The 26,092-nt window shown below is 47.7% G+C and overlaps 1 protein-coding gene across 3 annotated transcripts in view; it reads left to right on the top strand.

The window, feature by feature from the left end:
- Window positions 1-715: 715 nt before the first annotated feature.
- Window positions 716-26,092, top strand: part of HCK (HCK proto-oncogene, Src family tyrosine kinase) — a 45,363-nt gene continuing 19,986 nt past the window's right edge. For 2 of the 3 annotated variants that reach the window (XM_068987728.1, XM_068987729.1), the window contains exons 1-5: window positions 716-977; window positions 19,574-19,691; window positions 22,659-22,701; window positions 23,107-23,206; window positions 23,964-24,062. In XM_068987728.1, the coding sequence (XP_068843829.1) occupies window positions 19,575-19,691; window positions 22,659-22,701; window positions 23,107-23,206; window positions 23,964-24,062 (359 nt within the window). In that variant the 5' untranslated portion in view covers window positions 716-977; window position 19,574. Of the gene's footprint in view, window positions 978-19,573; window positions 19,692-22,658; window positions 22,702-23,106; window positions 23,207-23,498; window positions 23,519-23,963; window positions 24,063-26,092 lie in introns of those variants that run through there. The other variant, XM_068987730.1, reaches the window with a different exon arrangement.

The raw sequence follows: 26,092 nt of genomic DNA on the forward strand, positions 1-26,092 counted from the left end.
CGTCCTTTGATATGTGGGATCAGAAACCTGGAAAGCAGGGGTTGAACCTTTGAATGGGCTGGATTAGAGTCCTGAGGGGAGAGGAGGATTAAAATCTTATGTGAACAGGTTGGGATTACCCAGGAGCGAGATTAGAATAGAATCCCTAGGATTAGGGTAACAAATCTTGAGGGCTGGGTTAGAATCTTTTTATGAAAGAGACTAGGATCCTTCACTTGCTGGATTAAAATCCTGGGGGCAGAATTAGAAACCTCTGGTAGACGAGGTTAAAATTCCTTCATAGGTGAGATTCAAAATCCTTTGGGGCAGAATTAAGATCTCAGGAGGAGAAGATGGGGTGCTGGGGTTCTCGAGAGGGTGGGGTTTAGAATCATTTGGGACAGGGTTAGGGCACTGGAAGGCAGGATTAGAATACTTTGGAGGAGGCGTTAGTTTATTTGGGGATTAGGACCTTGGAAGCACCGGTTAAAATTCTTGGGGGCGGGGTTATTGCCCTTCGGGGATGAGGTAAGGATTCTTGGAGGCAGGGTTAGAAGCCTTGGATGGGCGGTGTTTAAAAAAATCCTTAGGCAGCGGGATTAGGATCTTGAGAGGTGGGGACAGAGATTGGAGTCCCTGAGGTGGGGTCAGAATCTTCGGGGCGGGTTTAGGACACTTGGGGGCGGGGTTAGCATCGCCCCGGGCGCGGCTAAGGCGCCCAGATGGTCTGTGGGGCGCCACCGAGTCCCTGGTTCCGGCCGGGACGCACCGCCGAGGCGTAGGGGCGAGTGGAAGGGGACAGTTCAGCGCCAGAGGGCCCCTCCCCCAAGGACGCACGGCACCGAAGCCCCTCGGAGCGCATCCCCAGCCTCTTCTTGAAAGTCAATTCATCTTCCCCTAGCTCTCAAGCGCCCCGGGACCCCGGGGACTGCCGAGCTGGGGGGGCGCTCGAGCTGCGAGGATCCGGGCTGCCCGCCGGAGGAGGAGCGGGCGCCCAGGTGAGTGCTTCGGACTCGGGGGTCAGGGGACACCGGCCCACGAACTTGGCCTGACGGTCGGGTCTTCGGGCTGCAGAGGGCACCCAGGGTGGTGAGTTTCGTAGGCCGGGGCGCAGCGGAAAGGAACCGTCGGCGGAGCGGCGGACAGGCGGCGGGATGCGGGGACCGACCCGCGGGGGAGGATGTCCAAATGAACAGCCGAATGGCCCGGCTGCAAACCTGGGAACGCAGGAGGGTGACTTTCTGCCTGAGCCGCCACTTCCCTAGGCCGTCCAGGTTCCTCTTCAGCAAGAGACGAAAAAAAGGGCTTCAAGGAGCCTGAGAGGGGAAAAGCCCTTACTGTTCCTGCTGGGGCTGGGTGACGGTCACGGTCACGGTCACGGTCACGGCGGCTTGGCAGCCATGGTGGGGAAGGGGACAGCTGGCCGTCGACGTGACAGCGCGAGCCACACCCAGGCAGGGCTGCAGCTGGGTCAGTTCCCTCGCTGAGCTCCCTCCTCCTCCCAGCTGCGCGCTGATCCCCAGGCGGTCTAGGTCGGACCCTGAAACCTCCTGGACAGACCACAGGAGGATGCCTGGCCCCTCATTTTCCTCCTGTGAGACTTTGGACAAGTCACTCACTCTCCCTCTTTAAATTCCAATTTCCTCATCTGTCAAAGAGGGCTATTAGGTCTGTCTTCCAAGACTGCGATGAGATAGAGTATATTAGAGGTCATGTAAGTGAGTTTGGGCTTCCCAGGTGGCGCTAGTGGTAAAGAACTGCCTGCCACTCTGCAGGAGACATGAGACCTGGGTTTGCTCCCTGGATCAGGAAGATCCCTGGAGGAGGGTGAAGGAGGGCATGGCAACCTACTCCAGTATTTTTGCCTGGAGAATCACATGGACAGAGGAGCCTGGCAGGCTGCAGTCCACTGGGTCGCACAGAGCCAGACACGACTGAAGCGACTGAGCGTGCACTCAAGTGACAGTTTAGTGCAGTGGTTAAGCAAGGGGTTTTGGGTGGGCAACCTGCCTGCTGGACCTTGAGCAGAGGATGTGTCCATTCTGTGCCTCCGTTTCCACAACTGTAGAATGGGGATTTTGAAATAATGGCTACCTCAGAGGATCTTTTAAAAAATGCATTTATTTATTTATTTGACCACGCTGGGTCTTAGTTGCAGCATGTGGGATCTAGTTCCCTGACCAAGGATCAAACCCATGCCCCGTGCATCGGGAGCTCAGAGTCTTAGCCATTGGACCACCAGGGAAGTCCCCATAGGGTTGTTTTGAAGATTAGATTGAGTTACTGACAGGTCTAACTGCTTAATATCCATTAACAACAGTCATAGCTATTACACGGAGAAGGCAATGGCACCCCACTCCAGTACTCTTGCCTGGAAAATCCCATGGATGGAGGAGCCTGGAAGGCTGCAGTCCGTGGGGTCGCTGAGGGTCAGACATGACTGACTGACTTCACTTTCACTATAGCTATTACAGTCTAGCCTGGTGGTTCTCAAACTTAAACAGTACATGAGAGTCACCTGGAAAGCTTGTAGAAACACAGATTTTTGGGGTCTTGACCCCAGAGTTTGTGATTCAATAGGTCTGGCACAAGACCTAAAGTATTTTTATTCCCGGATGATGCTGTTGCTGCTGGTTCAAGGCCCACACTTTGCGAACCACTTTGGCCAGCACAGAGAAAGGCCTCAAAAGATATCAGTTATCATCACTGCTTTCTCTGCACTATCCTTTTTTTTTTGGGGGGGGGGTGTTAAATACAGAAAAGTGAAGAGAGCAATATACTAAATATCCCAGGAACCCACCACCCAGAATTAACAAATGTTCCCATTTTGTCACGTTTGTTTCAGTTTCTTTGAAAAATAAAATTACTAAAAGTAACAGATAACATTGAAGCCTCCCCACCCGGTATCCATCTTAGTTCTGTTTCTCTCCCTCCCCAGAGACAATCTCTGTCATGAATTATAGCTCTTCCTGTCTGTGCCTTTAAAAATGTATTACATATATATGTGGGTGCATAAACAATACATAAAATTGTCTTTCGTGTTTTAAAGATCTACATAAATGCTGTCTAACTGTGAGATTCTGCGGCAGTTTCATTTTCCCTGCCTTGTTATCATTAAGTTGTCAGAATCTAGCCAGAATAAGATACAGAGCTCTAGTTTATTCTTTCTAAGTGGAGGATTCCAGGAGGGTACCGTCCTGCCCTGCTTCTCATTCCCCCCGATGTTGAACAGTCAGGTTGATCCAGGGCTTCAGGACAACAAACAACACTGCTGGGGCCAGCCTGGATGTGTGGTCTTGGGCTCACGTACAGGTGTTTCTAGGGGGAAACACCGAGAGGCTGAGTGGCTCTCCCAAGGGGCAGCTTTTGTGTATGAGGAGGACCGAGGCGTGGAAATGTCACCCAGGGGGTCTGGGGCAGAGAAGAGAGAAGAAAGGATCGGCTCTGCTGACCTTCCAGCTCCCTCTAGATCCAGGGCCACAGACACCTGTTCTCAGCTGCAGGAGGGCAAAGATTCTCCTCTGCCCTCTCCACTACGCCTGACACTTAGTATATGCTCCAGCAATAGGAGCATGCATCTTTTTTTTGTTTTGTTTCGCTTTTCAGTTTTTTGGTTTTCTTTTTGCCTCCCCTCACAGCTTGAGCAATCTTAGTCCCCCAACCAGGTATTGAACCTGGGCCCTCAACAGTGAAAGCACGGAGTCCTAACCAACGGATAGCCACGAAATTCCCAGAAGCATGAATCTTTAAAAAAAAATGTTTGGGTAGCAAATGTTTTAGTTTATTTTTATAGCCTTCTTTTTTTGTGTACGTTTTATTTAACATAATTAGTAAAATGCTGCCTATACAATTTTTATCCCACTTATTTGCTTAGTATTACATTGCAAGCATTTTTCCATGTCATTAAACATCCTCAAATTTTTAATGACTGAGTAATAGTCCACTGTTTGGAGGGACTATAATTTGTTTTAACCATCCTAGCAAAGCACTTTAAGCTAGCTTGCAATTTTTAAAAAGTATTTTGATGTGGGCCATTTTTAAAGTCTTTATTAAACTTGTTACACCATTGCTTCTGTTTTGTGTTTGGGTTTTTCGGCAGCGAGGCATGGGGATCTTAGCTTCCCAAACCCACACCTCCTGCATTGGAAAGTGAAGTTTTAACCACTGGGCTGCCAAGGAAGTCCATAGTCTTCCATTTTTAAAACTTTTTAAGGTGAAATTCATATAACATTATAAAATGAACCATTTTAAGTGAGCAATGCAGTGGGGCATTCAGGGTTGTGTGATCAGCACCTCTGTGTAGTTCTAAAACATTTTTATCATCTCAGAAGGAAACGCCATAGTCAGTTATTCCCCTTGCTCCCACCCCTCAGCCCTTGGCAGCCACCAACCTGCATTTTGTATCAATGGATTAATTTATTCTAGATGTTTCATGTAAATAGAATTACATAATATGTGACCTTTTGTGACTGGATTCTTTCAAGGTTCATCCACATTAAATACTGACACATTTAATTCCTTTTATGGCTGAATAGTATTTCATTGTATGTATATTCTATGATTTGTTTATCCGCTCATCTGTAGATGGAAATTCAGGTTGTTTCCACCTTTTGACTACTGTGAATGGTGATGCTATGAGCATGCATGTACATGTATTTGAGCACCTGTTTTCAGTTCCCTTGGGTATATACTTAGGAGTAGAATTTCTGGGTTATATAGTAACTCCAAGTTTAACCTTTGAAGAATCACCAAATTATATTCCACTACTTTACATTCCCACCAGCAATGTACTAGAGTTCCAGTTTCTCCATCCTGTGGTCAACACTTCCTATTTTCCTTTTCAAAAATTATTATTAAAACCATCATTCATTAAGCATGACTCTCAGTCTCACCTCTACCAGGCTGCTCTCTGGGGGCCTCTTACCCCAGAGGGTGAGGAGAGAGTTGTCTGCATTCAGAGGACTGGTCAGGGCTTAGACTTTAAACTCTTTTAGAAAATAACTCCCATGAGGGCACAGACATGTCTGTCTCCAAAACTACTGTATCTCTAACCCCTGGCACCTAAGACATAGTTCAGTTCAGTACAGTCGCTCAGTCGTGTCCGACTTTTTGCAACCTCATAAATCACAGTACGCCAGGCCTCCCTGTCCATCACCAACTCCCAGAGTTCACCCAGACTCATGTCCATCGAGGCATTGATGCCAACCAGCCATCTCATCCTGTTGTCCCCTTCTCCTCCTGCCCCCAATCCCTCCCAGCATCAGGGTCTTTTCCAATGAGTCAACTCTTTGCATGAGGTGGCCAAAGTACTGGAGTTTCAGCATCAGCATCTGTCCATCCAATGAATGCCCAGGACTGGTCTCCTTTAGGATGGACTGGTTGGATCTCCTTGCAGTCCAAGGGACTCTCAAGAGTCTTCTCCAGCACCACAGTTCAAAAGCATCAATTCTTCGGTGCTCAGCCTTCTTCACAGTCCAACTCTCACATCCATACATGACCACAGGAAAAACCATAGCCTTGACTAGACTGACCTTTGTTGGCAAAGTAATGTCTCTGCTTTTCAATATGCTATCTAAGTTGGTCATAACTTTTCTTCCAAGGAGTAAGCGTCTTTTAATTTCATGGCTGCAGTCACCATCTGCAGTGATTTTGGAGCCCCCAAAAATAAAGTCTGGCACTGTTTCCACTGTTTTCCATCTATTCCCATGAAGTGATGGGACCAGATGCCATGATCTTCGTTTTCTGAAGGTTGAGCTTTAAGCCAACTTTTTCACTCTCCTCTTTCACTTTCATCAAGAGGCTTTCCTCTTCCCTTTCTGCCATAAGGGTGGTGTCATCTGCATATCTGAGATTATTGATATTTCTCCCAGCAATCTTGATTCCAGCTTGTGTTTCTTCCAGTCCAGCGTTTCTCATGAGGTACTCTGCATATAAGTTAAATAAGCAGGGTGACAATATACAGCCTTGATGTACTCTTTTTCCTATTTGGAACCAGTCTGTTGTTCCATGTCCAGTTCTAACTGTTGCTTCCTGACCTGCATACAGATTTCTCAAGAGGCAGGTCAGGTGGCCTGGTATTCCCATCTCTTTCAGAATTTTCCAGTTTATTGTGATCCACACAGTCAAAGGCTTTGGCATAGTCAATAAAGCAGAAATAGATGTTTTTCTGGAACTCTCTTGCTTTTTTGATGATACAGCGGATGTTGGCAATTTGATCTCTGATTCCTCTGCCTTTCCTAAAACCAGCTTGAACATCTGGAAGTTCACAGTTCACATATTACTGAAGCCTGGCTTGGAGAATTTTGAGCATTACTTTACTAGCATGTGAGATGAATGCAATTGTGCGGTAGCTTGAGCATTCTTTGGCATTGTCTTTCTTTGGGATTGGAATGAAAACTGACCTTTTCCAGTCCTGTGGCCACTGCTGAGTTTTCCAAATTTGCTGGCATATTGAGTGCAGCACTTTCACAGCATCATCTTTCAGGATTTGAAATAGCTCCACTGGAATTCCATCACCTCCACTAGCTTTGTTCGTAGTGATGCTTTCTAAGGCCCACTTGACTTCACATTCCAGGATGTCTGGCTCTAGGTGAGTGATCACACTATTGTGATTATCTGGGTCGTGAAGATTTTTTTGTACAGTTCTTCCGTGTATTCTTGCCATCTCTTCTTAATATCTTCTGCTTCTGTTAGGTCCATACCATTTCTGTCCTTTATTGAGCCCATCTTCGCATGAAATGTTCCCTTGGTATCTCTAATTTTCTTGAAGAGATCTCTAGTCTTTCCCATTCTGTTCTTTTCCTCTATTTCTTTCATTGATCACTGAGGAAGGCTTTCTTATCTCTCCTTGCTATTCTATGGAACTCTGCATTCAAATGGGAATGTCTTTCCTTTTCTCCTTTGCTTTTCACTTCCCTTCTTTTCACAGCTATTTGTAAGGCCTCCTCAGACAGCCATTTTTCTTTTTTGCATTTCTTTTCCATGGGGATGGTCCTGATGCCTGTCTCCTGTACAATGTCGTGAACCTCTGTCCATAGTTCATCAGGTACTCTGTCTATCAGATCTAGTCCCTTAAATCTATTTCTCACTTCCACTGTCTAATCATAATGGATTTGATTTAGGTCATACCTGAATGGTCTAGTGGTTTTCCCTACTTTCTTCAATTTAAGTTTGAATTTGGCAATAAGGAGTTCTTGATCTGAGCCACAGTCAGCTCGCGATCTTGTTTTTGCTGACTGTATAGAGCTTCTCCATCTTTGGCTGCAAAGAATATAATCAATCTGATTTCAGTGTTGACCATCTTGTAATGTCCATGTGTAGAGTCTTCTCTTGTGTTGTTGGAAGAGGGTGTTTGCTATGACCAGTGTGTTCTCTTGGCAAAACTCTATTAGCCTTTGCCCTGCTTCATTCCGTATTCCAAAGCCAAATTTGCCTGTTACTCCAGGTGTTTCTTGACTTCCTACTTTTGCATTCCAGTAGAAATGAGAGATAGTAGGGCCTCAAAAATACAGAATTGAGGGGTGTTGAACACTCCCTCCCCTCCTTTGCCTGAGATATTTCAGCAAATATGTGTGTTTTAGTTGGCCTCACACAATGCTGCTGCTGCTGCCAAGTCGCTTCAGTCGTGTCCAACTCTGTGCGACCCCATAGACGGCAGCCCACCAGGCTCCCCTGTCCCTGGGATTCTCCAGGCAAGAACACTGGAGCGGGTTGCCATTTCCTCCTCCAATGCATGAAAGTGAAAAGTGAAAGTGAAGTCGCTCAGACATGTGCGACTTGTAACGACCCCATGGACTGCAGCCCACCAGGCTCCTCTGTCCATGGGATTTTCCAGGCAAGAGTACTGGAGTGGGGTGCCATTGCCTTCTCCGGCCTCACACGATGATTCTTCTTAAATATGCACTAATATTTAAAGTCAAGAGAGCTCATGGAAATCTGAGTTTCTGTCTTCTCTTGAACAACTGACAGAGCTGGGACTGGAGCCTTGGTCTCCTGTGCTCTGCTGCTATTCACTCATCGTAGCGTGGTGCTGCTGAGTGGGGCTGCCCTGTAGACTGCCCCCGAAACGTCCAGTTTGCAGCACCCTTGTCTGGACTACCTGCCCCATGTGGAAAGTCCTGTGGGCCCCTATAGCTCAGTTGAGTTTTCAAAGCCAGTCGTAAAATCATGACAAGGCCTCCCTTTTTATAGAAAAGAAATGTCAGGCCCAGAGAGGGTAAGTAACTTTCCCAGTTACAGAGTAAGTTAACGGTACAATCTCTTAGCCTGTCTTTCTAAGCCACCCCCGCCCCCACAGCGCTTTGATACGCCATGCCATTTCTCCAGTTTCCTCCACCCCAGGACTGGGAGTTTTAGTGTATAATTCCAGAGGCATGGGTAACGACAGAGAAGAAATCCTTGCTTGAATGTTCTTGGCCAGTGGCTGTGGCCACACAGGCTGCACCCTCTGGGTGGTCCTGCCCTGCTCTGGGCCTTGTGACAGTCCTTATCCTGACCTACGACACCTACCTGAGCTCCCACCATCACCATGAAATCCTTTGGTCCAGGAGACTTAGGTGCAGCCAAGAGAATAGAAGACCCTCCCTCCACTCTGCCAGAGAAATGAAGAACCATACAGCGCTGGAGAAGGAAGTGGCCACCCACTCCAGTATTCTTGCCTGGAGAAGCCTATGGACAGAGGAGCCTGGTGGGCTACGGTCCTATAGCGTTGCAAGGAGTCAGTCATGACCGAAGCTACTTAGCACGCATGCGTGCAGACAGAGCACGGGAGGCCTGCGTTTGAGTGCCGACATTGCGTGCCACAAGTTGTGATGCACCAGCCAAATTCTTTCACTCCCTGAGTCTCAATTTCCTCATCTGAAAAATGAGGATAAGATGACTACTGCCTCACCATTCATGAAAACGGTATTCCTTTTATGTTAACACACACATAAAAAGTGATACTCCATATTTTCTATGAGTGTATATGTGTCAGCCTGAGTTTCCCCAGAAGCAGACCCTAGAAGACATGTCAAATGCATTCACTGTTTAGTTTATTTGGGATTTGATCCCAGAAAACCCTGTAGGAGGGTGGGAAGCAAGACAGAGAAGAGAAGTGAAAGAGAGAAGTGAAAGTGAAAGTGAAAGTTGCTCAGTCCTGTCCAACTCTTTGCAACCCCATGGACTACACAGTTCATGGAATTCTCCAGGCCAGAACGCTGGAGTTGGTAGCCTTTCCCTTCTCCAGGGGATCTTCCCAACCCAGGGATCGAACCCAGGTCAGCAGACAATAAAGATGTGATCAAGTCAGTCCCATCATTGGCATCTGGAGCTCAGTTCTACTGGGAGTGCTGGAAGCCACTGAGCCAGAGGAACTGGGATGCTTATTTGCCTGATCCTGTCAGTCACAGCTGATGGGGATGAGATCAGCTCCCGCGGGCTGACAATCCTCTAGCACTTCCAGTTACCAGGCTCATGGGCAGGGCCAGCGCCAAAGACCACAGAGGAATCTAGAAGAAGAGATGCAGGTCCTGGCAGCTGGACGTCCAGCGAGTGTTCAGAAGGGTGAACAGCTGAGCAAGGAGGCGGGGCACTGATGTATCTGCTTTAGTATAATATGCAAATGTACAAGAAGAGGCTACCTGGGAGGGGGTGATGAATGGAGGGGTGGCCGTGGAGGGCCTGGAAAGGGTAACTTACAGGCCTTATTCCAAAGGTGCCTTAGATTTAGCTTTATTGTTTTCATTTTTAACAAGGACAATGTAGTGTTTTACTAGGTGATGAAAGGTAATTTTAAAAACAACAATGCATACCCTCCAAAACAGAAAAGAACTGGCTCTGTCAACAATAAAAAAGAAAGTGTAAAAGGGTCAGAGCACGTGATGGAAACTTTGAAGTTTCTATTTGAGGGGGTCAGACTTGGGGGCAGCAGACCTTGGAGCACGGTGGGAGGTTGAAGTGAAAAATTGTCCCTTGGGTGAACTGGCCACCACGTCCTTTTGGAAGGGGATCACCTTCACTCAGCTCCAATCAAGGAAAGACTTTGTTCCTCTCCAAGCAAAGATAAACAAACATGAACAGTCCTTCTCAGTTTAAACACACATTTGTGACTATTGTTTAAAAGGAGAAATCTAGGGCACCCTGGCAGCTAAGGGCATTTCATTCTGTTAGTCAGGTCCTTGGAGAAGGTGACTCTCAGAAACTGATTAGAGGGAATGCTTGTAGAAGGAGCTAGGAGAGGTTAGGAGAGGCATCAGATAAGACAGTAAGGCACTGTTGTTGTCACTCGGTTGTGTCTGACTCTTTGTGACCCCATGGACTGTAGCACACCAGGCTTCCCTGTCCTTCACTATCACTTGGAGTTTGCTCAAACTCATGTCCATTGAGTTGGTGATGCCATCCAATCATCTCATCCTCAGTTGTCCCCTTCTCCTTTTGCCTTCAATCTTTCCCAGCATCAGGGTCTTTTCCAATGAGTCAGTCCTTCTCATCAGGTGGCCAAAGTATTGGAGCTTCAGCTTCAGCATCAGTCTTTCCAATGAATATTCAGTGTTGATCTTCTTTAGGATTGACTGGTTTGATCTTGCTGTCCAAGGGATTCTCAAGAGTCTTCTCCAACATCACAGTTCAAAAGCATAAATTCTTCCAGGCTTGCCTTCTTTATGGTCCAGCTCTCACACCCATACATGAATACTAGCAAGGTATGTCTGACTCCAAATGAAAGAAGGAGAGAGGAAGGAAGGGAAGAAGCAAGGAAAGGAAGGTAGAAATGTCTTAAACTGCAGGGCAGTTCTAAGGAACATTGGCAAGGCTGTCAAGGAGGTTCCATCAGAGGTCCCCCTGGCATGGTCCTGCCTTGGTACCCCTGGCACTCTCAGCCACTGGGTGAGAGCAGCCCAAGGCAACAGTGATGTTCTTCACAGCATGACAGCTGAGGCCATTGGTCAGTTCTGCTCTCTGCATTTGGAGATCTGAGAGGCTCATCCTTGTGGCTACCATATTAGATGGTGGCTAAAGCCATGAAGAATATAGCTGGGAAGGGGCCAGAAAGTGATAGGAGTTGGGGACAGTGCTCCTATCTTAGCCAGGATGATAAGAAAAGACCCTGCTGAGAAAGTGAGATCTGCAAGAAGAGCTGGGTGAAGAGAAAGAGGCTTTCTGGGTGATGAATGTTCCAGAAAGCAGCCTGTGCGATGGCCCTGAGGTAGAAACATGGTTGGTGAGTTGAGGAATAGCAAGAGGCTAGTGTGGCTGAAATGAAAAAATCAAGGGAGGGCTGGAGGAGACAGGACTGTGAGGTTGAGGGGACCCCAGGCCATGGAGCCTTGCCAGCCTGGCCAGAGGGGACTTGGACTCTTACTCCAAGTGAGATGTCAACCCCGGGATATTTTGAGCAAAGGAGGGACGTGATCTGACTTATATTTTAAAAAGCTCACTTATCTGTAAGAAGCAGAAAGGGCATTCAAACCCAGCTCTTTCTGGCTTCAAGTGTTAGTTGCTCAGTCATGTCCAACTCTTTGTGATCCCACGAACTGTAGCCCACCAGGCTCCTCTGTCCATGGAATTCTCCAGGCAAAAGTACTGGAGTGGGTTTCCATGCTCTTCTCCAGAGGATCCTCTGGACCCTATATTTTTCCAAACTTCCCTGCCCTCTGCCTACCTTAAAGATAGAAGTATTCTAAGGAGGCTTACAAGTGCCCTTGAGTTCTGGAGTTGATCAGGTGACCCAGAGGTAACATTGAACACGATAAAAATTTACTACTTGTTTGGAGCAAGTGGTTGGAACATATACATCTCAGAGTCAACCTTCTGACTGAGTCAGGCAAATGACCAAAGACCCGACTTCCTCTTTCCTATGTTGCTCGGTCACTTGCTGTTGTGTAAACCAAGGCATGACACCCACCCTCTCTGGGTATTTGCAAAATCAAAGTTTTGAGCTCTTGATCAGAAAGAAGCTGACAGTTGGAAAAGGGAAGAGATAGAGAGTCAGAGGTGACCCCTAAATGTCCATCATGGAGAGCAGTCACTTGGAGGTTTGCCTGGTTTATTCAGAAGAGTCAAGGAACCCGAGGAGAGGGAGCTATGTGTTCCTGAAAACTCTTCAGGGACTTGGTCCCCGACAGCGGAAGGTTTGTTCCCCTGCCCCCATGGCTGAGCTATTCTGAGAAGGAAAATTTCCTCTAAATGGACAGTCTTGAGCCCTGGGAGAATGGGAGGAGGAGAGCTGGGTTCTTGCTCTACCTGCCACTGACTACCTAGGAATCCTCTCTTCTGTGGGCCTCCATTTCCCCATCTGACAGATGGGTTCATGTATATGGCCAGCCTAATCCATGTCAGGTCCTTTCTAGGCATGGCTTCAGTGCCACCAGCTTCCTACTCCACACACCCCTCACCCACTCTAATGGGTCTAGTACCCGCTTTACTTTCTTCTATCAAAACTTCCTTTAATAGGAAGTTACAGCAATCTTTGCCGTAAGCCATTTACACCTGAGTATGAATTGCAATCCTTTGTAAGAATTTCCTTTGCACTCAGCAGGCCTCTTTGAGGTTCAAAGGCACAGAAATCCAACTCAAACTGGCTCAAGCAGAAAAAGAAGGATATTGGAAAGTCCGTGAGCATATCTGCTTTATGCAGAGTTGAAGAATCTGTATTTCTTCATTACTAGGCTCTGCTTTGCAACACCCATTTTCCAGCCAAATGGGTGATTCTCATTGGCCAGAACTGAGTCACACGCCCATCTCTGCTCCTATTACTGCAAGTCTGATTGGCCAGACTTCATCACAGACCCATCAGCTCTGCCATACATAGTCCAGGAACTGATAATGGGAGAGGGGTGGTTCCCAAAGAAAATTGAGGAGCTATTGTCAGAAGGAGGAGGAGTAGCTGCTACACAAGAAAGAACTATAGCTGTGCCCTTCGGAGAACTAATCACCCAACATCTCATCTCATATTTGGGGAAACTGAGGCCCAGAGAAAGGCTGGGACTTGCCTAAGGTCACACAGTGAGTTTGCGGCAGAGGTGAGACTAAACTCCAGGGCTCCTTGCTCCCAGCCCTCAGAAGCCACTGCTTGAGCCTAAAAGCTCCTAGGAAACCACCAGCCGCCCACTCCACAGGCTGTTCAGGCAGGGCTCTGAGGAGGAGTCTCTGAGGCCTCTGTGGCCAGCACGGTGACCATGGGAAGCAGTCAGGCCAAGCAAGCTGAACTTTCTTGTTTCCCTTCCACGCAGGGCCTGCAGAAACCGAGGGGACAGGGAGCTGGTTTCAGGTTCCAGGGGTTTCAGTAGTGAGTTGAGGAAGTGTCTGTGCTGGGGATCAGCTGTTCTAAGTTAATGTGGGGCCAGGCAAGCCACTTCTGCTCTCAGAGCCTGGTTTTGAGTCAGGTTAGATAAGAAACATGTGTTTTCAGAAATTTCAAAGAGCCTTTCAAATCCCTATCCCACAGGACCTCAGGCCAACCCTGAGAAGCAAGTGCCTCCTATTATAAAGGGGCGGGGAGGGGGCAGAATGAGGCTCAGAGAGGGCAAGAGCCTTACTCAAGGTCACACAGCAGTCAGTGGAAGAACTGGGATCCAAAGCCAAGTATTCAGACCCCAGGCTTGGCCTTCCTTCCACTACATTGGTGGGTCTCAAATTTCAGTGTGCTAAGACTCTCCTAAAGAATTGTTTGAAATGCAGATTCTCTGCCTTCATCCCCAGAAACCCTAGTTCTTTCAATTCAGAGTGTTGCCTGGAATAGTTAAGAGTCAGTGAGGACTCTTTGGATACAAGTGGCAGAAATCCAATTCAAACTGGCTTAGGCAAAATTGAGAATTTATTTGCTCGTGAATTAGAAGAATTCTGAGGTTGAAAAGTTTTAGGCATAGCTGGATCCAGGTGTTCAAACATGTCTTCAGGAATCACTTTGTCCCCATTGCTCAGCTCTGTGGGCCTCTGATGGCTTCCCTCTAAGGCAGTCCCTCCCTTCATGATGTCAGAAGGGCTCCCACGAGCTCCAGTTTTCTCCATTCACACCTACATCTATACTCAAATCTATAGCTACACCTACATCCATTTCCATATCCACGGCCACATGCATCCACATCCATAGCTGCATCTATACCTGTGTCCACATCCACAGCTACGTCCTCATTCACACCCACATCTACAACAATGCTTATAGAAAAAGAATACTTTTTCCCTAATTTTCCCAGCAAAACCCCGAGGCAGACTGCCTCAGATAGAATCACATACATACCTATGACTGAACCAACCACCGTTGGTTGTCAGGAAGACATGGAATTCCCTAGTGGTCTGGTCCTGTATCAAGTTGTCAGTCCCTGAAGACAAGGGAGGGGTTAGCCCCCCAGAAGCCCCACTGAAGGCTGGGTTCCTAAGGAATATCCAGGCACGGTTATCAGAAGAGGGATGGATGCTGATGAAGCATGGAGAAGGCACTGGCCCCCTACTCCAGCACTCTTGCCTGGAAAATCCCATGGACGGAGGAGCCTGGTAGGCTGCGGTCCATGGGGTCGCTAAGAGTCAGACATGACTGAGCGGCTTCACTTTCACTTTTCACTTTCATGCATTGGAGAAGGAAATGGCGATCCACTCCAATGTTCTTGCCTGGAGAATCCCAGGGACGGGGAAGCCTGGTAATCTGCCATCTATGGGGTCACACAGGGTCGGACACGACTGAAGCGACTTGGCAGGAGCAGCAGCAGCTGAAGAAGCAAGAGCAAAAAATATTCACCATGCCCAGTTCTCAACTAGAATGATCACATGAATCACCTGGGCCTTGTAAAAACGTACATTCTGATTTGGGAGGTGGGGCCTGAGGGTCCTCATTTCTAACAGCTCAAATACGATGATGCTGCTGGTTTCCATGCTGGCCATGCTCCAAGCAGCCAGGCACCCTGTCACATTTCTAACTCACTTCCAGCCGCTCTGTGGTCCCCACCCTGCAGAGAGGCCCTGGGTTACACAAACTTCTTCTCTCGCTCTCTCCCTACCCCATCCCATGGTTCCGAAACCCAGCCAAACACCAGCATCATCTATTTGGGAAAAAGTGAAAGTCGCTCAGTCCTGTCCGACTCTTTGTGGCCCCATGGACTATACTGCTGCTAAGTCACTTCAGTCGTGTCCGACTCTGTGAGACACCATAGACGGCAGCCCACCAGGCTCCTTTGTCCCTGGGATTCTCCAGGCAAAAACACTGGAGTGGGTTGCCATTTCCTTCTCCAATGCGTGAAAGTGAAAAGTGAAAGTGAAGTCCCTCAGTCGTGTCAGACTCTTAGCGACCCCATGGACTGCAGCCTACCAGGTTCCTCTGTCCATGGGTTTTCCAGGCAAGAGTACTGGAGTGGGGTGCCATTGCCTTCTCCATGGACTATAAAAATACAGTCCATGGAATTCTCCAGGCCAGAATACTGGAGTGGGTAGCCTTTCCCTTCTCCAGGGGATCTTCCCAACCCAGGGGTCAAACCCAGGTCTGTCACATCCCAGGCAGATTCTTTACCAGCTGAGCCACCAAGGAAGCCCAAGAATACTGGAGTGGGTAGTCTATCCCTTCTCCAGCAGATCCTCCTGACCCAGGAATTGAACTGGGGACTCCTGCATTGCAGGCAGATTCTTTACTAACTGAGCTATCAGGGGAGCCCATTTGGGAAGCCCATTTGGGAACCACTTGTCAACATATAGGGGTTTCCCTTGTGGTTCAGGTGGTAAAGAATCTGCCTCCTATGCAGGGGACCCAGGCTTCTGATTTGATCATCCTCCCTTTCAAATGGTGCAACAGAACCCTTTTTGAGTCTTGAAGTGCTCTGTATATGGTTTTCTATCATAAACTCCCTCAAATTCTCTTTGAAAGACAGTGCTTCTATGAAATATTCTTGAATTTCCCCAAATCTTTATTGAAATCTCTCCCTCTCTTCAAAATTCAATTTATTATCCTGCTGCTCAATTATTATACACAAGTTGTTTTTACTATGAACAAAGTAACATATATATGTTAGTGGAAGAACCTGGATATATATTAGATTCACAAAATGGCTTGATATTATATGTGTCTTGCAGGTTGTTTTTCTCACTCAGCAAGTATTTTAGAAGTCTTTGCATGGCTCTGACTGTCTTTGCCAATACCTAACAGCTCCTTGGGAATGTAATTCTGTGTGTCCAGTCTTTGCATCCCAGCTGAAGCAGGAGCCAGGTCCAGATGCCTTTACCTTGGACTGACTACAGAAAGCATGGGCTTTGGGCGCACATTTATTCACTGACCATGTGTTACACTCCTACTGTGTGCCAGCAAGGCGCTGAGCTAACCACCAAGGAACACAGAAATGAGCAGGACCAGTCTCTGGGGTGCCGCTGTGATGGCAATATTCTGTATCTGCCCTGCTGAGTAGAGTAGCTTCAGCCACAGACAGCTCTTTCTCTCTCTTTCTAATATTTATTTATTTCTTTGGTCGGGCCTTAGTTGCAGCATGCAGGATCTTAGTGGTAGCATGCGGGGATCTTCAATTGTGGCATGTGGGATCTAGTTCCCTGGCCAGGATTCCAACCCAGGGCCCCGTGCATTGGGCGCACAGTGTCTTAGCCACTGTGGACCTGGACCACAAGGGAAGTCCTCACAGACAGCTCTTGAGCACATGAAACATGGCAAGTCCTAGCTGAGATGTACTGTACATGTAAAACACACACTGAGATATAAAGACTCAACTTAAAAAAAAAAAAGAATATAAAGCATCTCATTGATCATTTTATGTTGATCACATTAATAATAATTTTGACATATTGGGAAAAGTAAATACATCTGAAAATTAATTCCCTTGTTTCTTTTTACCTTGAGAAAACACGGCTATGGAAAATTTTAAATTATATACGTGGCTCACATTACATTGCTGTGTCTAGTGGTCATGAAAATGAGCATTTCAGAGGCCACTCTAGGCCAAGCAGTTGTGTGGTTCCCTTGGTTTAGGGGGAAATCATGTTGTATGCAAATTTGACTCTTGCCCATATACCACTTAAAAAAAATACTTCATTGTGCAAAAACGGAACTAACAGGAATTCCCTATTTTAAGAAGTTAACTTCTCAAGTATTATGATATCTCTAAACCTGAGGCCCAAAGGACTGGCAGTGTTCCTCCAGGGCAGGGCTATCTGCCAGTAAATGGCAATGATATGATTAGCTCTTCTGTAGAACTTAACTGTGTGGCGGATGCCTTCAGACTTCTCAACTCACTCTGTGCTCACCACCACCCTGAATCATGTGTTTATGTGTTAGGAGACCTACCCCTCAAGACCCTGTGGCCACGTTGAATATGTCAGTTGATGATGAATACCAAATACATGCTCAGAGAAGTGGAGGGAGCTGCCCACCTCCCACAGCCATCCTCTTCCCAGATCACCCTTAACTTAATCAAAATACATCGGAATATGATTTTCTGTCATATAGAACCTCACAATAACCTGTTTTATTTCCCACAACTGTAATACATATTTATCACAAGCCAGAGAGGTGTTGGTTTTCATTTTCAGTTCATATGAGTACATTATAAAACAGTGATTAATTGCAATAATTTTTCAAATTAATGATCCAGCACTCCAGGGTGGATCAGTTCCTTACTTTATTTGCAAAAGGAGAATGAAGCAGAAACCACTTATCTTAAGGTGGTAAACTGTTCCCAATTCCCACCAGGACAGACAAAAACATCCTTGTAAATGGAAAGAACCTTTTTAAAAAAGTAAATAAATAACTCCCATAAACCTAGGAGTTTGGGTTTTTTTCTTAAGCCACAAACGCTTGTTCATTTTAACAAGATAAGTATAACTGCTTTAGAAGAAAATTGCAATTGTGCAGAGCTGAGGAAAACAATTACTTCCTTATGTGACTTCCCAGCAAACACGTGCACATTTTGAGAAAAGAAATAAACGCTTCTACCACTTTAACGAAGTTTTGACTCTGATGGATCAATGTGATTTCTTTAAATTTTATTAATCCATTAGCAAAGTCTGTCAGCTCAACCTCCAAAATATGTAAGCTGATAATGCAAGGGATACCAAAATGTCCCCTGACCCTTTCTGCTGCTTACCCCCTCAGTAACCACCACCCCAGGCCAGGCCACCATCAAGCACCTCGAGCCTGACCTAGTCTCTAAAGGCCATATTCCACCAAGCAGCTGAACAGCTGACAGGGTTATTTAGAGTGCAGATTGAATCCTGTCATCCTTGGGAAACTTGCCCTGGTTTCCCCTCAGCCTTAGAATGCAATCCAAATTCCCCACCGTGGTAAAGATGGGGCAGCCTCGCCATATACTACCTGCTCCCACCTGCCTGTGACCTCCAGTCACACTGGCCTCCTTTCAGTACCTGATTCTCTTCAAGCACATTCCAGCCTCAGGGCCTGTGCACTCACTGTTTACACTTACCTTTGTATTCACTCGCTGGGAGCACTGTTCCCTCAGAGTGTTACATAACCGACTCCTTTGTGTCAGCTGGGCCCCAGGTCCAGCATCACCTCCTGAGAGTGGCCTTCCCCAGCCACCCTGACTACAGAGGCCCCGCGCTGTTGTTCCCTATCAACATCCTCTTTGAGCATCCTCACGCATTTCACTAACTAAATTTATCCCGTTAATTATTTGTTACCTGATCCTTACCTGTGTCTCCCATCCACCTCCAGGGTGAGGTCCAACAGGGGCGTGAGCTTGCTTGTCTTAGTCATGATTTAGCAAAGTGCTCAGTAGGGAATTCCCTGGTGGTTTGATCCCATGCCTCCACTGCAGGGGGTATGGGGTCAATCCAAGACTGGGAAACTAAGATCCCCCATGCCATGTGTTGCGGCCAAAATAAATACATAACTAAAAATTTAAAGGAAGAAATGTAAAGGAAGAAAAGTGCTCAGTAAATGTTTGCCCAATAAATGAATGAACGAATGAATGACCAAATAAGTCCACAAGGGAAAGAAGGGAAGGAAGAAAAAGAGGGAGGGAGGGAAGAAGGAAGGATGCTGTTAGAAGGCAATTGTAAAGTGATATGAGGGGTCTGGTGGCTTGACTGTTTGAGCCACATTATGTGACCTGATCTCTATTATTTAATATAAAATATTAACTTATTATATAATGAAAGTATAGTCTTACTGTTGGCTCATAGCCTGACTCTAGACTATTTCCCCACCCACGTACTTTCTCATCCTCCCAACACCCTGAGAGTAGGCTGTATTAGTATCCCCATTTCGCTGCTGAGGAACCGAGACTAGGGAGCAGGGGCAGTGATAAGTGAGCAGTTAGTGTGGAGGCAGGGAGGAAGGACCAAGTATCAGCTCAGGCTTTCTGATCCCAGAGTGTGTTGAATTTCAATAATCATCACGATTTATTCTCTCAATAAACTTCCCATCGCCAGAGTCCTTGGTAGCGTGACTTTGACAACTTGTCGGCTCTGTGTGGGTGCGTGGCAGATGTGGATATGGGGAAGCCCAGAGATGACAAGGGCAGAGTGAGCTCTGTAAGGTGAGGGTGAGGTAGCGGGGCTGACACGGGGAGGGGAGCCAACCTGGTAACAGGGGCTTTCAAGCCCAGCACCAAAGACTCCCCCTTGCGGGGATCAGAGCAAGCTGGGCTCATCTCCCTTCTCTCTACCGCAGGATGGGATGCGTGAAGTCCAAGTTCCTCCGGAATGGAGGCAAGGTCTCAAAAACCGAGCCCAACACCAACCCACACAGCCCCGTGTATGTGCCGGATCCCACGTCCTCGGGCAAGCGGGTGAGTGGGGGAAGAAAAGGGATGCTGGCGGCTGTCTGGGGCTGCCCCACGCTGCCCCAAACTGCTCTCGCCGTTCCCTGTTATCCCAAGGGTGAGGAGGGTGAGTCTGGGGTGAAATGCAGCTGACCAGTCACCAGCAGTGCCCTGACTCCCCAGGATACACGCCTTGGCCCCTCAGCCTGGGTGACCAGGTCCCAGGGGCATAGCCGGCCGTCCCACATGGCCAGCACCATAATCAGTGCTGAGGATAAGGAATGAGCAGCTTAGTCACAACAGCAGTTGAAGAAATGACAGTAATGATGACAGCATCGGTATCATGGCGACAGCTGTAGTAACAATGGTAGTAATAATAGTAACAACAATCCTCGTGGGAATATAATAGCAATGGAGGTAGGAACCGCAGCACAGAGTCTATGAGAGGAGTGGTAATACTCGCAGAGCTATCCGCTCACTTCTGTTACACTTACACAGAGCTTACGATGAACCAAGCACCATCCTGAGGGCATGATGGATATTAACACCTTTAAATCCTCACAATAGTGCTCTTGTGGGCCACAAGTTGTTTTATACCCGTTTCAGAGATGAGACGCAGACGCTAAATGACTTGCTGAACCTGCAAGGCTAGTAGGGATTCAAACTCAGTGCATGTTCCAGTGTCCCAGTGGCAGGAACAAAGTGACAGAGGCAGAGCCAGCCGCTAGTGACGGGAGCCGTGTCTTGGCGGCATTCGTGGGGGCCTGGGGGCAGCAGTTGCCACAGAAGTCCCCCGACTAGTCATGGTAGTTGCAATGGTTCGAAGAGCAATAACAGTTGTAATAGTGGTGGTTACAGTAATAGTCCTAGTAACAGGGCTGACAGTACTGTTGCTGCTGTTAAGAGCAGCAGCAGCAGTTGTAATAAGCATTATTGTTCTTTGGAAATCTTCTATGGTCTGGGCACTGGACTGAGCTGTTTCTATACCATTCAGTTCAGTTCAGTTCAGTCGCTCAGTTGTGTCTGACTCTTTGCGACCCCATGAATCACAGCACGCCAGGCCTCCCTGTCTATCACCAACTCCCGGAGTTCACTCAGACTCATGTCCATCGATTTGGTGATGCCATCCAGCCATCTCATCCTCTGTCATCCCCTTCTCTTCCTGCCCCCAATCCCTCCCAGCATTAGAGTCTTTTCCAATGAGTCAACTCTTCGTATGAGGTGGCCATTAATTCTCACCAAAAGCCGCGAGGCTGGAGTTAATGCTTCTTATAGCCAGGGTGACAGAGGCTCAAAGTTAAAAGGCTCCCTGGGCTCATGGTGCTGGGACGCAGCTGAGCTGGGTCGTTCTAAACTCAACGCTGGGGTTCTCTCTCCTCTGGGGTCCTTTCGTCCATCCCCTTATCTGAAGCTATCCCAGCAAGCACAGCCTCCAGAGGCAGGGGTGCACTTCTTCCTGGTGCTCCTTAGAAAGTTCTTCCTCATGTTGAAGGGAGGTCTATTACCCCATAACCCTTACTCCTGGATCCTATACCTCCCCCTTCAGTCCCACCCCAAACACATCTACTACCTTTGCCCTGTGAGAGCTTGTAGAGATGGAAGGCAAAGATCTTATCCCAACCCACCCTTTCCTTCCAAATCATCTTTCACACAACATGGGTTCCTGGCCTCTCTCTACCTGCTTGCCCTTCTCCAGGCATGATGCCTAGAACAGGACTAGTTCTAGAAACAGGAGAAGAGTGGAATAGGCACCTCCCATCTTCTGACACTTGACCTCCATTAATACAGCCTGAGTTTTACTTCCCATACTGGTGATGTCCTGAGGTGACATCCTAAACCCTAAGTCACTCCCAGGTCAGCTTCTCTCCTAACTTGCGTGGCCCGGGGCCCTTTCTGTGGCTAGGGCTCCCAAGTCTCAGGTTCTCTGAGGCCCCCTGACTTGTTCCTAGGGGGAAGTAGAGGTTTTCTCCCATCAGTTTTTGCCTGTTCTCTCTGAACATCAAGTTTAAGGGACATTATTATCAGCCATTCATTGCTCTGCTCATGCAGAACTTTTATTTAGCAGTAATGTAGTAACTGAGAAAGGATTCCCAGGTCAAATCAGCTTGCAAAGCACCAGGCCACACACTCCTTTCCGTAGGACTTCCCAGAGCCTTTATGAATCTTTGTAATGGGCTTTATGCATCTCCCCAAAAAGGATATACTTAGTATTTCCCAAAGCTATTTATTTAAATTAGCATTTACTTACGTGTGTGGCACACAAATTCATTCTCTTTTAAAATAAAAATCACAAATTACATTTAAAACTATAGTGTCTGCTGACCAATGCCCTCCTCCCTAGAAATACCACACCCCAGCCCAGAGATAACAGCTGTTGTCAGTTTAGCAGGGAACCTTGCAAACCTCTTTCCATGAATTTACTCACAACTGTACAGTATGTGTCCACAGAAATTGTTTAGGATGTGTGAGTATGTGTTTTATACCAGCGTATCATTTTTACCATTCTGAAGAACTAGCTTTGTTTACTCAACAATGTCCCTTTGAGGTCTTGCTGTGTCAGGAATGAAGTGGCCTCCTTCCTATTAGAGCTGCTTAGAGCAGCTCCCTTAATTTGGTGCAGATTCCCCTTTGGATGGACACTTAGGTTGTTTTATGTAATGGAGCCTTTGTTCATGGGCTTGCTGGTAGACCTAGGATCTCTTCAAACATAGCTTGGAAAACACTGATCTGGACCAACTCCCCTCACTGTATGTTGAGGGGAAGAGACAAGTCAGTGTCCCCCAGTATGTCTAAGGCAGAGCCCATAACCCTAGAGGGCTGCATCCTTGTACTAGCTGTGCCCCTAAGGTGCTGTGTGGCCTTGGGCACTTCCCCAGCCCCCTCTGGGCCTCCCCCCATGACACATGGGGTTGGGATATCCTTTTTTGACACAAACCTTCCATGGCTCCACACACACTGTTGGATTCATTCTCTTCTCCCGTTTCTTCCCCACAGTGGCCTGACAGTAGCAACGGCAACCCACCAGGGTCCACAGAGGGTAAGTAACTGGCAGGCACGTGCAGTGGAGTCTGGTGATTGGGGTGAGTATCTGGAAGGCACGTGCAGTGGAGTCTGGTGATTGTAGAGGATTAGGTTAGGTGCTTGGTGAGAGCTTGAGGCAAAAATCCAAAACAGTCAAAACCGCCCTTGAAAATCCCCTAATTTGCCCCCAAAGTACTTAGTATAGGCCATTGTGTTTCTATATCGCTATTTCACAGCATGAACATGACTCCATTAGCTTTGAACTCAAGAATGACCTTTGGCAAGATGCTTACTTGTATAGCATGAACACACACATCAAGGGGTCCAGGGCTGGGTGCCAGGTCTTGGGGTGAGAAACACCCAGGGCTGTGGGTGTGCTCAGATAAAGCCTCACCATCCCATGTATCTCCCTTCCCAACAGGTTCTGAGGATATCATTGTGGTTGCCCTATATGATTATGATGCCATTCACCATGAAGACCTCAGTTTCCAAAAGGGGGACCAGATGGTGGTCCTGGAGGAGTGAGTCCCCATCCCACTTCCCCTAAGACATAGCTATCTCTAATACTCAAATTTGCTCTCTTTTGTGTTTCAATAAAGAACCTGATAGGTTAGATTATACTAGAGTGTAAATGACTGATGAGAATGTGATCATAATAGAGGAAGAAGGGTTTGCTGTTAACCTGGGTTTTAGCCACAGTAAAGGGGCTTGTGTGCTGGCTAATGGTGCACATCCAGGCAAGGATAGACAGCTGACAGTGCTTTCCTAGGAAAGCCTTCCTTGGACTCCTATGATTAAGTGGCAGGCTTACCTATGGAACAGACCCTGTTGAGGTAACTTTGCACTCAAATCTGTGGATCTCTGAGTTTGCTACCTCCAATCTCCTATAATCCTCACCATCACTAGATGGAGTATCTAATATGTACTGGGACTGCTTATGCTTGGTCAGACTCCTGAGCCCAGTCCCTCTGGCCAGCAAGCCACTGTGAGTCTGCCATGGGCACAGGGCCCTGCCTTATATATGGCCGGTAAGGTCAAGGCCACAAGTCCAGGGAATGAGAGTGAGGCCAAAGACCTAGGCCTGTGGACTGTGAATGTAGGGACAGAGCTTGATTCTAGCCCCGGGGTTGTTGTAAAGATATTAACCTTCATCATGGAGTGCAGGCTGGGGGCTGGGACGGTAGTGGCCCTGCCCTTCACCCTACCAGCTTCCTGTTGTTGGGGGTATTCTAGGCCACGGCTGCGGGGTTGATGCCTTTGCCCTCTTCTGTCCCCCAGGTCTGGGGAGTGGTGGAGAGCGCGATCTCTGGCCACCCGGAAAGAGGGCTACATCCCAAGCAACTACGTTGCCCGCGTCAACTCTCTGGAGACGGAGGAGTGAGTATTCCATCTCCCTGCCCTCCAGAAGCAAGCATGAGCTGAGCCAGCCTTGCTTTTGCCTCAGGGCCTTTGTGCTCACTGTCTCCCCTGCCTGGCACACTCTTCCTAGAGCTGTTTGCCTGGCTGGTTCCTTTTCATCCTTTGGGTCTCAGAGAGGCCTTCCCTGGCCACTTAGTCTCAAGCAGGTCCCCACTGTGACTCTGGGTGACTCCCTGCTTTACTTCTTCTGAACACTTCTCACTAGCAAAAACAATCTTGTTGCTTTGGTTGTGCCCAGTTCACTGTCTGCCTTCCCCCACTAGAATGGGAGCACATGAGGGTAGGGACACGGTCTGTCCTCTGCTGTATCCTGCACTCTCCACACAGGCTGGCATGCAGTAGGTGCTCAATGCATATTTGTTGGATGAAGTATAACAGTTGTGCCAAGGAGGGTCCTCTGAGAGGCAAGCCAGCCCACACCTGGCTGGTCACTCCTCACATGACTCATTCAGCCTGCCTGTGCCTGCGCCTCCCTGAGCCCTGTGCCAACTGGGGGCCACAGAGCCAATGAGACATCCCCCACCCTCAAGGAGATCACTGTAACCCCTCATTCTTTACTGCGGGCTCTTTCTGTCTACCTTGACTCAGAAAACAGACAGTTGTACTTTATCCATCCATCCATCCACTCAATCATTCCACAGACCCTTCAGCATCCACTGAACTCCCAGTCCTTATTCCAGGAATACTAGATGACTCAGGCAGGCTTCCTCCCTGGAGATGTTCACAGTGTGGGGGGTGACACTGACAAGTGAGAAGGTGGCCACACTATAGGGTGGCAATAGATTCAATTCAGAATCAGCCAGTCAAAAAGCTGAAACCTGACGGTCACCACAGTTTTATCTCCTTTGCCTCCTCCCTCTGGCTAGATGGTGTTAAGGGTTTGGGATGCTTACTTGTTAAAACGGGCTTTTCCTATCTTAAAGTCACCCCTTTCTTAGCACACAGAAAACCTCTTTGTGCTGTGAAGTCTCCCCTCTGTGGCCATGAGGAAGCCCTCATTCCCAGCCCTGACCCTTCTGTCCTGGAATGCCCCCAGCACATGGCGTACATGCTGCAGCGGTGGGAGGCGGGGGGCGTTGGCTGCTTCTCTGTCCTTCCAGGCTTCCTCCTGGGGCATCTGTGCTCTGCTCCCCTGCTCCAGGCTCTGAACACTTAGAGAATTCCTGCACCATACCTCACCCTGCACCATACTCACCCTCACCCGGCATGGCTGGTATTACTCCTTAAAGCAATATAACTGCTGAGTGGAAAAGGCCAGGTGCAGAGGACAGATGTGGTGGGTTATCATTTGGGTGATAAGTTAATGGCTGGTTCTCAGTCTTGAGTGCATCAGCATCACCTAGAGGGTTAGTTAAAATGCTGGTTTCTGAGCCCCACTCCTCAACTGTCCAATTCATAATTGGCATTTCTAACAAGTTCTCAGGTGAGGTGGATGCTGCTGATCCAGGGACCCACCTTGAGAACCACTGACCTGAATACCCCTGAGTCTTGCACTCCCAGGCTCTTGTGTCCACATCAAGAGACTGCTCGCAGAGACTGCCTCTGAAGAGAGCAGCTGGGGCCTGGAAATCAGCGTGGGATGGAATCTTACTTCCTCATTTGCCTTGAAATAAGCAGCATTTTCAAATGTTTCAAAATGCAAATGGTCCAGAAGGACATATACTAAAGAGTGGAACGTCTTCCCCCACCCTATCCCCAGCCAGCTACTTCCCTTCCAGAAGCAACCAGTTTCTTGTAAGTCCTCCCAAATGCTTTATACTTGATTAAGAAACTACATATATCTTCCTCCAATTTGTTGAAAAATTGGAGTATAGCTGATTTAGAATGTTGTGTTAGTTTCAACTGTACAGCAAAGTGAATCTGTTATACATATAGATATATCCACTCTTTTTTAGATTCTTTTCCCATAGAGGCCATTATAAATATTAAACATAGTTTCCTGTGCTATAGCCCCCTATTAGGTATCTGTAGTATGTATATGTCAATCT

Source organism: Capricornis sumatraensis, chromosome 15, assembly GCF_032405125.1.
Source record: "Capricornis sumatraensis isolate serow.1 chromosome 15, serow.2, whole genome shotgun sequence".
NCBI lineage: Eukaryota > Metazoa > Chordata > Mammalia > Artiodactyla > Bovidae > Capricornis > Capricornis sumatraensis.